Source organism: Agelaius tricolor, unplaced genomic scaffold (assembly GCF_023055355.1).
Source record: "Agelaius tricolor isolate 1412-34295 unplaced genomic scaffold, bAgeTri1.0.p SCAF_1, whole genome shotgun sequence".
NCBI lineage: Eukaryota > Metazoa > Chordata > Aves > Passeriformes > Icteridae > Agelaius > Agelaius tricolor.
In genome coordinates this window covers 88,548,058-88,561,756 of record NW_027269261.1, presented here as the reverse complement: position 1 = coordinate 88,561,756, position 13,699 = coordinate 88,548,058, and the positions used below count along the sequence as shown (strand labels likewise).

Genomic DNA, 13,699 nt, shown 5'->3' with positions numbered 1-13,699 from the left:
ACCAGATGGTTCATATGCTGGGATCACTGTGAATATTTAGAGGTTTTTTACTGTATTGATATACTTACCACAAGTACAGTTACAATCTAAAACTGATTACAAAAACAGAGAAAGGGGAAAAAAGAGACTTAAGATCCACCTACCTCACTGGCATTCTTCCTTCAAACACATCCTTAGCCAATCTCACATTATTAGTCACTGAAACTAAGAGTTTTTTAGATCCTCAGCTATTTTTTATGGTTTGAAGAGGACACCAATTTTGCTGCCATTCTGACACAGCTTAAGCAACACATTCTTCAAGGCCATGCCTCTGTTTGTCCTCAGTGTTTGTGTATTTGCCAATGTGAGTCCCAACTACATTATGCAAAGTGGGGTAAAAGCTCTTCTTATCTCTGGAAGAGGAAAGATGGGAGGGATATTGGTGGTCTGCACACCCCATTGGTACCACCTATAGCACCGATGAAAGAAAAATGAGTTAAAATGTGCCAGGAGTTTAACTACATTTACAAATTAGCTCAGCTTATGTGAATCTCACAGAGGAATAATGCTTATTTTGACTTTCCAATATATTTTGGTTTAAATATATTCCTTATTAAATTAAGCTATCTTAGAAAGACCTTTAATTGTACAAATGGGATTGAGCTAGGGAGCCTTTAGCAGGGGGGCAGAAGCCCTCTGAGGAGACACAGCAGCTATGCTGAGTCATTTTAACAAATGAATGGCAAAAGTATTCTTGCAGGATGAAAAAGGTAAGGTTAAGACAACTTCTCCTGGAAAAAAAAAAAAAAAAAGCAAGCAATAAAGGAAAGTAATATAAGTTAAGTAGATCTTCCCAATAAGGAGAACCTGTAGCTGTCTGCAGAGGAGAGAGCCCATGGCCATGCTGTGGCAGAATGTTCACTGACTTCTGCAAGTTGGAAAGATCTCAGAACTCAAAACTGCTCATGAATCACTGATGCTTGGTGCTGGGGGTACTCTTAGAAAGCAATCTGTCAGGGTGGACAGCAGTCCTATTGCCCAGAATGTGAGACCAGAATTTGGATTCAATTTCCTGCTGGCTATATCTGCCTGTCTACTAGAAATTCTGCAAGAAGAGCCAGTAGACAGGGATTTCTATCAACCATAGAATTTAAGGTGGAATTATCTAAATTGGCAGATTGTTTTGTTGGAAACCTTTTAGTTTAGAAAAAAAGGATATTAGACTTTTCACTGTCAAGTCTTTACATGTGTGACTAATAAAGACCAACAAGATGATCCAAGAAGTTACAACTTAAATAGCTGAGACTAATCTTAAGAAGATTTATGAGAAAGCTGATTTGGAGTGCTATATTCTATAAATGAATAGTGACAGATTTTTATGGGTAGTACACTTAGGAAATTACTAAAAAATAAAACCAGGAGGTTGTTAAAGTCAAAGTAAAGCAGTATAATTCAAACAAATGATTCTGTTATTTACTGGCAACCATATGTTCACATACCATAACCTATATAAGTATTTTTATTTTACTATATATAATACTTGGCAACTACCTTCTTAATAAGGGGGCTCATAAGGTCAAGGCTGAAGAGTGATAATATGTTACCAGTGCTCTGCACTAAACAGGTAAATAGTTTTGATGATAAACTGTACAATTTGTAGACAGACATGATTACCAAATTTTGTATCAAACATAACAGTTTTTATATCAAACATACTTTTCCTACTTTTCCCTTTCCACTGTTAAAAAATTGCATATCAGAAAACTAAGCAAGGAAAAGATCTCAGCAAATTAGATTTTATAGTTTACATACCAAATCAGCTAAGTAACACTTGAAAATGAGGTCTTAACCTTTTGAGTTACAGGTGCTTAGCATTTCAAAAAACAAAATCAGTTTAATTTTCCATAGAAGAATCATAATGTGAAGCTTTTCCATTATAAGTACATTTAACATTTTACAGAGCAACTATACAAATGCAATTTGTACCTGAAACAGCCTGTCACCACAGATACTGCTGAAGTTGTTTTGAAGAAAAAGATTGTATAATCCTTGTTTACAGAACTTTTATATTCAAATATCTTCAAAAGCCCAAGAATTAGAACAATGCAATAGAATGGCAATGTAAAAATAACATTAAAATCAATTATTATATTTTGATTTTTCATAATATTAACTCAGAATAATATTTTTTTATACAGAGTTTGCATTTTCTTATGCTGAGGGAACTCTGAGGGGAACATTGAGTTTGGAAGGTGTGAGTTATGAGCTGCCTTTAAATTACTTGATAACATTACTCTCTGTCATGCTACATCATTTTGATGTATGGTACTTATTTGGTACTTGGAAATCTTTAAAGGAGCTTGTACATTTATAGATCAACAGGTGCTATGCAACATACTTTACATATAAACCTCACTTTGTACCTGCTAAAAACAAATCTACAGATTAAAGAGGAATTTAACATGTAAGACATTTGCATACATTTTGCAAGCATACCTAAAGGATTTCATAGCATGTTCCCTTTTAAACAGATTTTAGCATTTGAAAGATGTTCTGTCTAAATGCATTTAACTCAGTCAGTAACTGTGGTTTCAGCCTAGGTGTAAGGTAAACACATTTTGAGATTCAATTAAAGACACTGAAATAAAACAATACCTTAACTACACATCTGAGCATAATAACTGAGTTTCACTTCCTTTTGAAAACTCAGTTTAGAAGTGCAAGTTTACACCAGCAGGTGTGAGTTGAGCACCATGGGCAACTTTATCCTTTTACCAAAGAACTGTACCTAGCAATGATCATGGAGATGTGGCACCATGGCCCTTCAGGTGAGTGCAGAGGCACTTGGACTAGAAAAGCCAACAGGATTCCCAGCATCTGGCTGGGATCACAGCTCCTGCCAACTGCACCAGACCCAGCTCAGGCACACTCACCCACGCTGAGTGTGCATCTTTTGGCTGTACTGCAACATGACCAACCTTGCTTGAAGACTAGAAAATTCCACTCCCTCCCACTGAATAGTGATTCCTTCAGCGTTTAGTTCCAAAGGTCTTCAACAAATAAACAAAAGGAAGATGACTTTTATTAGGGAAATACTTTATTTCAAAACCTAAAAATTTCACAACATGAACACTGGCACAAATATTAAAAATATAGAAATTGTTCCTTTGTATTTATAAGTCTGTGACTTGCATTTTCTTTGGAATTTCCTTCACAGCTTATTTCTTTGTTGAATCCAAGTTAGGCGTGTTTCCTTACAACCATATGGAAACTCTTGAGTTAGGTCACATCTGAAAAATGTAGTTTTCCATAGGACATATTGTATACTGAGTGATTGAATCTAAAATAAATTAAAAAAACCCCAGGATTATTAAAAATAAAATGCAAAAGAAACAGATGATAAAGCAACAATGTACTTCAGAGCAGTTTCTGGTATAAAGCAGTTTGGTGGAGCTCAGAACCCACAGAGAGAAAAAAAATGTGAACAGTCAAATGATAATAGTGCAAGCACTTACCATTTACTTAAGTTTTAAAAGGGTGCTGCATTACTGAGCTATGTGCTTTTTGTTCCAGTCAACCTCGAGTGAATTAATTGGCAGCTGGTACTAATAGCAGAAAGCAGATAGCCACAAACCAACTGGATTGCAACAGCTGAGTGTGAAAGACTAGAAACACCTTCAGATCTGATTTGTTTATTTAAGACAGCAATTTATAGGTGACACTGTTCATACTATTATGCACGCAGTTGCTGAGAAAGGGGCAGAGCTTCAAAACTCTGTAGAATTCCTTTAAAGCATCAGATAGAAATACTTTTTTCTGAGATTGGATGATTCATCAAAACGAATTAAAACCCAGTAGCTGGAGTGTGACCATGCTTCATGAGCAGGATGTAGAGATTAGAAATCAGACTGCAAAAATGAACTGAGAAATCTGTAAATGGCACAAAAATTTAGAGTCCTTTTTGTTAGCAGCTGGCTATGCAATTCCTTCAGTCCACTGATGGGCTGAAGGTGGCTTGTGCAGCTGCAGGGAGCTCATGAGATCTGGGATAAGGCAGACCCCCATGAGACCAGTAGAAGAGTGGGACACATGAATCACACACTGCTTTAGATCATTGCATTTGTCCATCTGGAGCACTACTATTGGAAACTTTTGTGTTCAATTTACTCTTATTTTTAGTCCTGCATAAACCTCTGGTTTCATTACCTGCTCACTTTTTTTTTGCACACTTGCTCTCTAAGTCTTCCTGGAGAAACTGGAGAAAGGTACAAGAAATAATGCCACCTTCTTATGTCTCCCTTGTCAATCTTCACAATTTTATCTTATACTTTAAGTAAATATGACATAAAATGTGCATTTAGATGATAATTTTTCCCTTATGGCTCACTTTTCCTTTCTTCTTTAATGGTATTTTCATTCAGGTTTTAAGTCATTATGATCTGACAGTATTTGAGGTCAAGAGATTAGGACTTGCTTGGCTACTCTCATATAACATCAACTCCTGTGGTGCATTTATTGCTAGGGTATGAGTGAGACACTTTCTAGAGAAGTTTGACAGAGCATATGACATAAATTAGAGCTTTTTTTTCTAAACAAGATCCCTTTTTGGGAAATACTCTTGCTGAAACTAGAGTCTGTCAGAATGGGTGGCAAATGAGTTGGAAAAATGATAGACTAAGAACTCAGAAACTTAACAGCAGGTGTTAAAAAGAAACTTTTTGCAAGTAAAACGGAGACTGCAAAAATTGTCTTTCATACAACACAGCATTCAGGAAAATTTATCAGAGGGTGCCAGTCACTATATTTCAGTGTTACTGTGCCAATTTATACCAGTTAAAACCGCATCTGAAGTTGAAATACATGCTGTTTTAGAAAGCAATTCTCATGTAAGCATTTTCCCATAATTTAGTTTGTTCTAAGTGAAACCATCATACAAAAGATACATTTGAAGATATTTGAATGATATTTGTTCTAGGAAAAATTAAAATGGTGAGTACCAGGACCATCATAAAGCCCTCTTAGTTGTAAGAGAAAGATCTCACCATAGAGACAACTTTCCTGAAAATCTAGCTGTAGCAGTTGGTTCCATTTCCTTCCCTTCATAACCTCAGTTTAGTGAAATACTTTTGATAACTTTTTAAATACATATTCTGCAGTATTTTATATAAGTTGAAATTTGGTGTCTTACCTAATATCCATTTTTCTGATAAAGACATTATTTCCTTGTACTTCTTTCCTGGTTTTTTTCCTATACAGATTTTTGCCTGACGTAAGGCTTTACATATTTTCCCTCCTGCCAGCTGTATAAGTTCAATTAGCTTTTTGCAGGGTGGCTGACTGGTAGGAGATACAAACATGACAGGCTGGTTTGAAAAGAGATTCTGCTGGTATTTTCCTGTGGATAGATGACGCTGAAGCCTGCAGATCTGTATTTGAGGAAACAAGAAAATTAATTAACCAGTGTGTTACATTTCCACTCAAAGTAAAACTAATCCTTGCTTTTCATAATTCAGAAAAAAAGAGAAGGAAATATATTAGTATGAACTTTACTTTTTCAAGTCTATCAGAAATTCTTGGGTAAAATATATGAAGAATTTGCTCTACTTGATCAATACAATTCCCAAACCAAAAGAAGTTCTCTGTGAATGCTGTGCAGCTTGTAACATTTGATCATTATAGCAAAAACCTGCTTGATCTATATAAGGCAAATTTTATTCTCATTATATACCTGGCAGAACAGTGTTGCAGCAATTAAAGCCATTTCCTTTAGCTGTAATATGCATAAAAGCAGTGCATATAGCAAGCATAAACACCAAGATATGCAAAATAAAATTTTCATACCAAAATTTTTTAAAAAGGTTGTATTTCTTAGTGTGAGGCTGCCATTGACCTGCCAGAGCAATGCAGGTAACAGCTCTGATTTTGTATTGCTTATCAAAGTTTGGAAAATTTATAATGAGACTGGAGTTAATTGCAAGATGGGAACAAAAAGAAATGTTTCATATTATGTGATGCTTGGAATTTTTTATACAGATGACAACATGAGCATGGAGGCAAGGTCATTTTTCATATATCTGGTTTATGAGACATCTGAATATGAAACTGTATCATGTGAGAAGGTGTAACTGGAACAGTGGAAAAAATTAGCTGTGGAGTGGATTCCTTCCACTCAACACACAAACATGCTGGGAAGCTATAGGCACTTAAGAATCTTATGTGATAATGTATGTGCTTGGCAAACGTGCAGCCAATGTAAGAATCTCCACCTGATTTGCAGGGGTTTGTAAAGCCAAATGGCTCTGTGGCATGTTCACAGATAAAAGTCCAAGTGAATTGCCTTAGCACTTCTGATCAATGAGCTGGAGGAAGATTCTGCAAAGCCTGAAACCCACGGTAACTCGAGGCTTCAGCTCAGTGGCTCTGTGTCACTGGCCTCTGCTGTTCTGGGACATGTCAATCCGTGTCAACCTGAATTTTGAGATCTCTGCCATCAATAAATAATTCAGCTTTCTTAGGTTGTTAATTTCTTGGTTGCTCTCCTGAGAATAAAATTAGGTTGATTCTTTGCTTTCTGAATTCACTAAGGTATAAGGACAGTGACTGCTATGGATGAACCAGACCAAAAAGACTCAATCACAAGATAAGAAATACCCTATATTTTCTATTCCTTTGTAAACTTAGATTTAGGAATGGCATAGCACACCTAATCCTGTCTCATATCTGCTAAGTAATTTTGTTGATCACAGTATTGTTGCAGTTATATTGCAAACTTTGGAGGACCCAAACTTACTTAATATATCCGATGGCCCTTCCTGCACCTGATGCCTTGCACTCTGGATTTGGCCTCAGTGGAGTATTGCCTACCTCCATCTGAGCAGAACACTCTTCTAGGAGTGCCTGTCTGCTGGGCATCTTGGTGTCAACAAAACCAGAAAATTAATAATTGTACTGTTTTAACACATGGTATCTAATTTGGGATTCTCTAAGAGTACCGTTTGTGATGGGTCTTGTGAGGCTTAGAGGCCATGATCACTGTCTTAAAAGGAGACTAGGTCAGGAACATAAGCCACTTTGCAATCTGTGATGTACAGAGCAGTGTGATTTTGGTATTACTAGGATTGCAATCATTAATCTTCATTTAAAAATATGCTATTGTGAAACTATGAAAGTGCTTGTTGTAAGCACTTTCAACAAATTAAAGTACACACTATAGTGAAAAATAACAATCTCTTTGTATCAACCTCTTAACAGCCTCATGACAAATGCAATGCCATCTTAGTTCATCTGATACACAGCTCTTTGGAATTTTTGGCACAAATCAGATGCAGCTGATAGAAAAAACACAATTCCAAAGAGAGTATAGTGCTAGTTTATCTACAATAGATTAGATTTAACTAAAAAAGAAAAAAGTCACACTGGTTTTGCCAACCTGAAAATCTAAGATTTTAAAGATAAAAATTATTAGAATCGGTAAGTTTTTATCTTAAGAAGGCAGTAGGACTTGTGTTAGATGGAAGATAACAAATATAAATTGTTGCAATCTATTTTCTGCATATTTTAGAGAATATTATTTAAAAGGGCTAATTGTATTCCTGCTTCCTAAAAAATTTCCCCTGAAAGGATTTATTTGCTGCCATTGTAATGAAAACTCATTTATATGATACATCGTCCTATAGAAACAACTGTTGGATGAAATTAATATTAAAGCAAATGTGTACATAGCTAATCATAAAATCAGGAAACCCAAATTTTAAGGACCTAACAGCACTCACCTCAGCTCATGTGCACAATTAGCATGCTTTATTTATGCATTCAGTACATAGTAGGAGCACCCAGAGAAGGGAAATGCTGCTGTGCTATAGAGCAGGTTTTCTTAAACTGCGCTTAAAATTCCATCTGGGTTCATTACCAGTGCATTTGAGAGGAGGACAGGCTAAGAACACAGCACATGCCAGTAGCAGGATCAAAGGAAGGGTTCAACATGGACTGTCACCTCTGCATTTCCTTTGTCTGGAGCAGCACCACCACATTCCCAATCAGCTGTGCCTGCATTTGCTCAAGCACACTGGATGCCCACACAGGCAAAAACCCCCAGCGTTTACATTCAGAGCTCAGAGAGGAGTCTGGAAGGTTGGAAGGTTGACTTTGCCTGCTGGCCCACTGGCCTGGAAGCTGCACTGCTGGCCAGCTGCTGAAGGGCAGCCAGCTGACCACACAGGCTTTGGCAGGGGGACCAGAGGGCACAATCCAGCTCTTACCCCTGAATTGACTCAGCTGCCTTCACAACATCAAAGCCTTTGCAGCACTCCAGGGGTGCTCCCAGTCCTTTGAAACCATACCCATTTCATACAAACTTTTACAAATAAATAAATAATTCTTCTAGCAGAGACCAAGCCTGGGAAAATATCAGATCCCAAAAGGAACTATTTCCACAAATTGTGGATCTATAAGTCAGTAGTTTTGGTTACAGTTGTGTTAGTGCCTATTAGACAGCACTGATTTTCATTTCCAATAGTATTCTTTAGCAGATGAACACTAAAACAAAGTGTTATTGACCCATTTATTTAATCTTTTTGGTAAAGACTCTAACCATAAACCTCATCCTTTCACTAGCTGGATGAATGGCAGGAAGACACCTTTTACATGCATACTTTTCTCATAAATGTACCATTAATGTAGTTGTTTGTTTGAACCTAAGTTTTCAATGGAAAAAAAAATACTGCTGACAGAAGTAAAACTTAAGGAGAATGTATTACAAATAAATAAAGTCTTTCTTTGCTATAAAGTAAAAAAATCACAAAAAAACTTCACCAACTATTGTCCCACCTGTGACTCATTTTCAATTCCCCCAAGCCAAAAGAGCACATAATATAAAAACTCCTAAACTTTGTAGTTTTGTCTAGGACTGTATGAGAATACCTCCTGCTGGGCAAGGTGCCAGAACCAACACAAAACTCCACAAACTCCATAGGAGACAGCTATCAAGTGCTACAAAGGTATTATCTCTGAATAATACCTGAATTCATGTAATATGTAAGAAAATAAATATTTTGAATGCACATTGAAATTTTTAAGCGACGAAACTGATAATTTCCTATTAGTATATATATATAATATATATAATATATATAATACATAATATATATAATATATAATATATATTATATATTATATATAATAATATATATAATTTTTATAATATATTATAATATATATATAATATATTATATAATATATATTATAATATATATTATTATATAGCACTCAATTTTCAGTGTCCAATTTTCAGAAAATAGCACATGAAGAAATGTGCAGTCTGAATATTAGAATAATATTATTAGACTATATTATTAGAATAATAATATTATTCATTATTATATTATTATTTATTATTATATTATTATTTATTTATTATTTATTATTAGAATAATAATATTTCACAAAAAATGAAATTAAGAGTATGGTTATGATTTATTAAAATTAATAAAAATGGTATTTGTAGCCTAGAATTGATAATGTGGAGTACTGTATACTTAAAAATATACATAATGTAGCCATATTTGATGATTACACATGTCTGAAAATTTGTGCATGCACTGTACAATCAATGTAAGCATTATAAATCTTCATTCTTAATTTCAATTATTGACTAAACATTAATAAATTGAAAAAACCCCTTATGATCTATTTTATAATTAATATTCAAGCAATTAATATAGTATTTATGAGAACATGGAAAGCTGTAATATCTTGGTGATTGTTGCTTTCAAAAATAATTAATATATTCTACTAAATACAAACAGCAAAAAATAAAATTGCAGACACAAGTTTTAAGAGAGAAGATTGTATCTTTTATGGTTTATATCTATCCAAAGACTAAGTATTATTTCATTTGAAATTGATGATCAAAATTTATTTATTGCTTATTTTCAGTAGAAAGAGAACTGACTGTTGAAGTGTTAAGGATTAGTTCACTATTCTGCAAATACTAAATGACAAAACCCCTACAAAATGGATGAACACCAAACCCCACAAGGTTTATGTTTTGATAATGTACAAATTTAACAATAAAAGACAAATAAAATAGCATATTAATTTAATATAGTTTACTGATGTTGCTGGGGAAACATTAAGCTCTAAGATTTTTATATTCACATTATTTCAGTATGGATCAATATACTGTCTTAAGTAATGTTTACATTTTCAGTTGCTATAATTCTTTATGAAGCCCTTGTGAGGAACAAAATCAAAATTATATTCCTGTTAGGAATCATTAAACTTGCAAGGTGATATTTTCAGACTGTCTTTTGGTAAAAATTTAAAAGAAAAACACATATGTGGAGCCCCACATACACAGAGATCAAGGGCTTACACCCACACAAGTGAACCATCAGCCTGCTTCTGATGAAAAGGAGAATATTGCAGTGTGCAGACTTCTGAAAGTACAGTTATCCTGCAGTGAGGAATTTGCAGAATCTGCAGGACCCTACAGGGATCAAGGAGTGATTCATGTTAACAATGCAGTACTGCTGCAAGACAAAGAAGAAATGCTTTCTTTTTCATCTTTCTAAATATCGAGTTTAATAGGATAGAAGCAACTCAACAAATAGCAGCTCTATTTTTGTAGGAAAAACATGTGCCATACATTTTTAACTTAAATTAAAAGCTTATCATTTTTGTTTGTTGGGTTTTTAAAATTATTTTAGCACTTGTCTGAGTTTTTTTAACATGTTGGGAATACTAAAATTCAAATAGTATTCACTAAAAGCTGAAAAAAATTACATTGAAATGCTGCACTAGATAAATAAATTGGTGATGTCTGGCATGAGAAAAGCATGTTAGGACCTGGAAACAACTTCCTTCAGCAAGCAGTTTGACAAAAAAATAGATCCTCAGCTTTTAAGAATGTTGTGTCAGTTAATGGAGCACAACACTGATGCAGGACCCCAAATGGTTCTGGATGTACTGCCATCCTTTCATCTCAACAGCACCCAGAACCTCATTCCGCTCTTGGACACGACATTGCTAGTGAGGTTTTTCATTCTCAGAGCAAAACTCAACTTGCAACATTCATGCAATATAAATTAATTACAAATATGGCATCTTTATCTCTTACTGTTTATTGAAACAATGCTTTCTCATTGGTTATTGATATCCTTTGGCTGAAACAGAAGCTCCCTGTCTGTCAAGACTTCAGACAGTCAGAACTGAGAACATTTTGAATGCTTGATAAGGCTACATCAGCCCCCCAGCACACACACACACACACACACACACACACACACACACACACACACATATGGAGATTGTGTACAGGCAAACAGGCCATATGTTTCTGCAGTAGAAAACCCAGTGCTCTGAGCCAGGAGCCAGAGGTGGAAGAAGATAGAGTAGAAAATTTGGTCTAGAAAAAAGAAAGTTTCAATGTCTGGTCTTGGAAAATAAAAAGGAAAATAAAAGGAGAAATGGCATACAGTTAAAACTGTATTATCTGAAAGTTATTCAAAACAGTTTCTTCCCCTCCTCTGAGACTCCTTCACATAAGAGTTTCCTGGCCAAGGCAAGGGCAAAAGCAAGAACGCTTCAATCCAGACAATTCAGCTGATATTGTTTCTTTCTACTGCGTTTTGGCAGACAACCGTGCTTCTCTCAAATCCCACAGACTGATAAGAAAAGTTAATTTCACCAATTTATACTCTGAAAGACTGAGTCCCAGTGGGAATACTGTATGAAAATGTTTGGCAAATAAATCTACTGTTTGGCGGATATTCAAAATTATACTGGAAGATGTCTGAACCATTTTTTTCCGGCATAGCAAATTTTTGCAGGAAAAGAAAAAATAACTTATTTTTAGTTTAATTTCCTTGTTTTCCAGAGATAGTACTATTTTTGAAAACTACATAATTCAATGTAATCAACCATAGATTAATAAAAAACAAATCAGGGTAAAACATTGTCTTTTCCCTTTTGAGAATAACCATGACTTGCAAATCAAGGAGCTGTATTATCAATATATATAAAATTTAAAAACACTCTGATAAGATTGTAAGATAGGGTCACTTTAACTACTTGTTTAGAATTTCAAAAATATTCTGAAATAAATATATTTGCATTTGGTTTCAACACAAACTAAGTATTTTTAAAATTAAGAAGTCCTTTAATTACAAATTAGCTAACTAAGAAATGATTTTTCAGGACTAGAAATTTAAACTTTTCTTCTGAAATACCTCAAAACTTGTCCTTCCATTTCATCTTAGTTCAAGAGAACTCAAGTGACTACCAGGCAGTGGTAAGAATGCAAATTGCAATTGCAAATTTAAATCAAAATTCTGCAAATTATAATTGGGAAGGGTTTTCTTCACCAGAATATCAGTAAAGCAGCCCTGTTTCATGCCCCATGCCAAAGTGGTGTATGAGTGTGGCACACACACCTCTGAGCCCTGCACCACTGGCATACCATGAAGGTTACATGTACTACATGTGACAAATCCCCAAGAATCCCTGTAAAATTTGAAGATAGATATTTTCCACCTCCATACACAACCTAGTCCAATGCTTATCTTCTCTCATACTTAGAAAGCTTTCCTTAATTATATAACCTAAATTGCCTCTGATGCATTTTCAGCCCATTATTTCTTGTCCTAGTGCCAAGGGACATGGAGAACAATTTCTTCTTTTCCTCTGTGCAACAACCTTTAAATATTTGAAGGCAGTTATCATGTCTCCAGTCAGCTGTCTCTAGACTAAACAAACACAGTTCCTTCAGTCTTTGCACTGGGGTCATATTTTGTAGACCTCTGATAGTTTTGTTACTCTCCCCTGGATTTTTGCCAATGGATCCCACATCTTTCCTGAAGTGCAGTGCCCAAAACTAGACATGGTTTTGCAGCTCAGGCCCCACCACTGCTCTCTGCACACTGCAAACAATTCATGTGTTTTATGCTTAGCATTCCTGTTAACACATCCTTGAATGCCTGCCTCTTTTATTGGAGTATGACAGAGGTTACATATATTGGTTCAAATCCTCTAAAATGTTGAGTTGCTCTTTGGGCACAACTATTGCATTGTCACTCTGCAGGTGATTATTTCTCTGCCTTTGCAGTTGTCTTTACTGAACTCCATCATACTTACTTCTGACCATTTCTTCTATCTCTCAAGGTTAATTCCAGTCTGTTGTAGCTTAGCCCTGGTGGCAGCTAAGCACCACAGAGCTGCTTGCTCCCCTGTTCTGCGGGATGGTGGGAGGGAGGAAATTTGCAAGGGTGAAAGTGAGAAAACTCGTGAGATGAAGACAGATTAGTAATTAAAGAACTGACAGAGTGAATCTCCAGTTCTACTAACTTTAGGTCATGATTAATCGGACTTTATAGCCTGGTAGCTTAGCAAAAGCCTAGATAACAGAGTATATGGATGGAACAGTTGTACATTTTATGCCAATGGTTCCCACATGTGCTGGTGTGGTGGCTTCATTATGTTTATGACAGAGAGCTCATGTGATCATTTATGGATCTTCTGTGCAGGAGATCTAAGTAAGCAATGTTGAATCTACCATTTTATATCTAGTATTATTGGTAGGACTCTCCACCTAACACAGTTTGTAGATGCATGCAAGTCCATATGTCCCAAAAACACAAAGCAAGCAAAATAAGAACAGGAAGTTTCTTCCCTTAATTCAACTGACAGTTGAACAAAGGCAGTTGAGACCATATGCAAACCAAGA

General features: G+C 35.4%; 1 protein-coding gene across 1 annotated transcript in view; it reads right to left on the bottom strand.

Moving 5' to 3' along the window:
* Positions 1–3,058: 3,058 nt before the first annotated feature.
* MCPH1 (microcephalin 1) overlaps positions 3,059–13,699 on the bottom strand; it is a 120,906-nt gene continuing 110,265 nt past the window's right edge. The window contains exons 13-14 of the mRNA XM_071442217.1: positions 5,168–5,405; positions 3,059–3,319 (exon numbers count right to left, since the gene is read on the bottom strand). Of these exons, the coding sequence (XP_071298318.1) occupies positions 3,264–3,319; positions 5,168–5,405 (294 nt within the window). The 3' untranslated portion in view covers positions 3,059–3,263. The remainder of the gene's footprint in view (positions 3,320–5,167; positions 5,406–13,699) is intronic.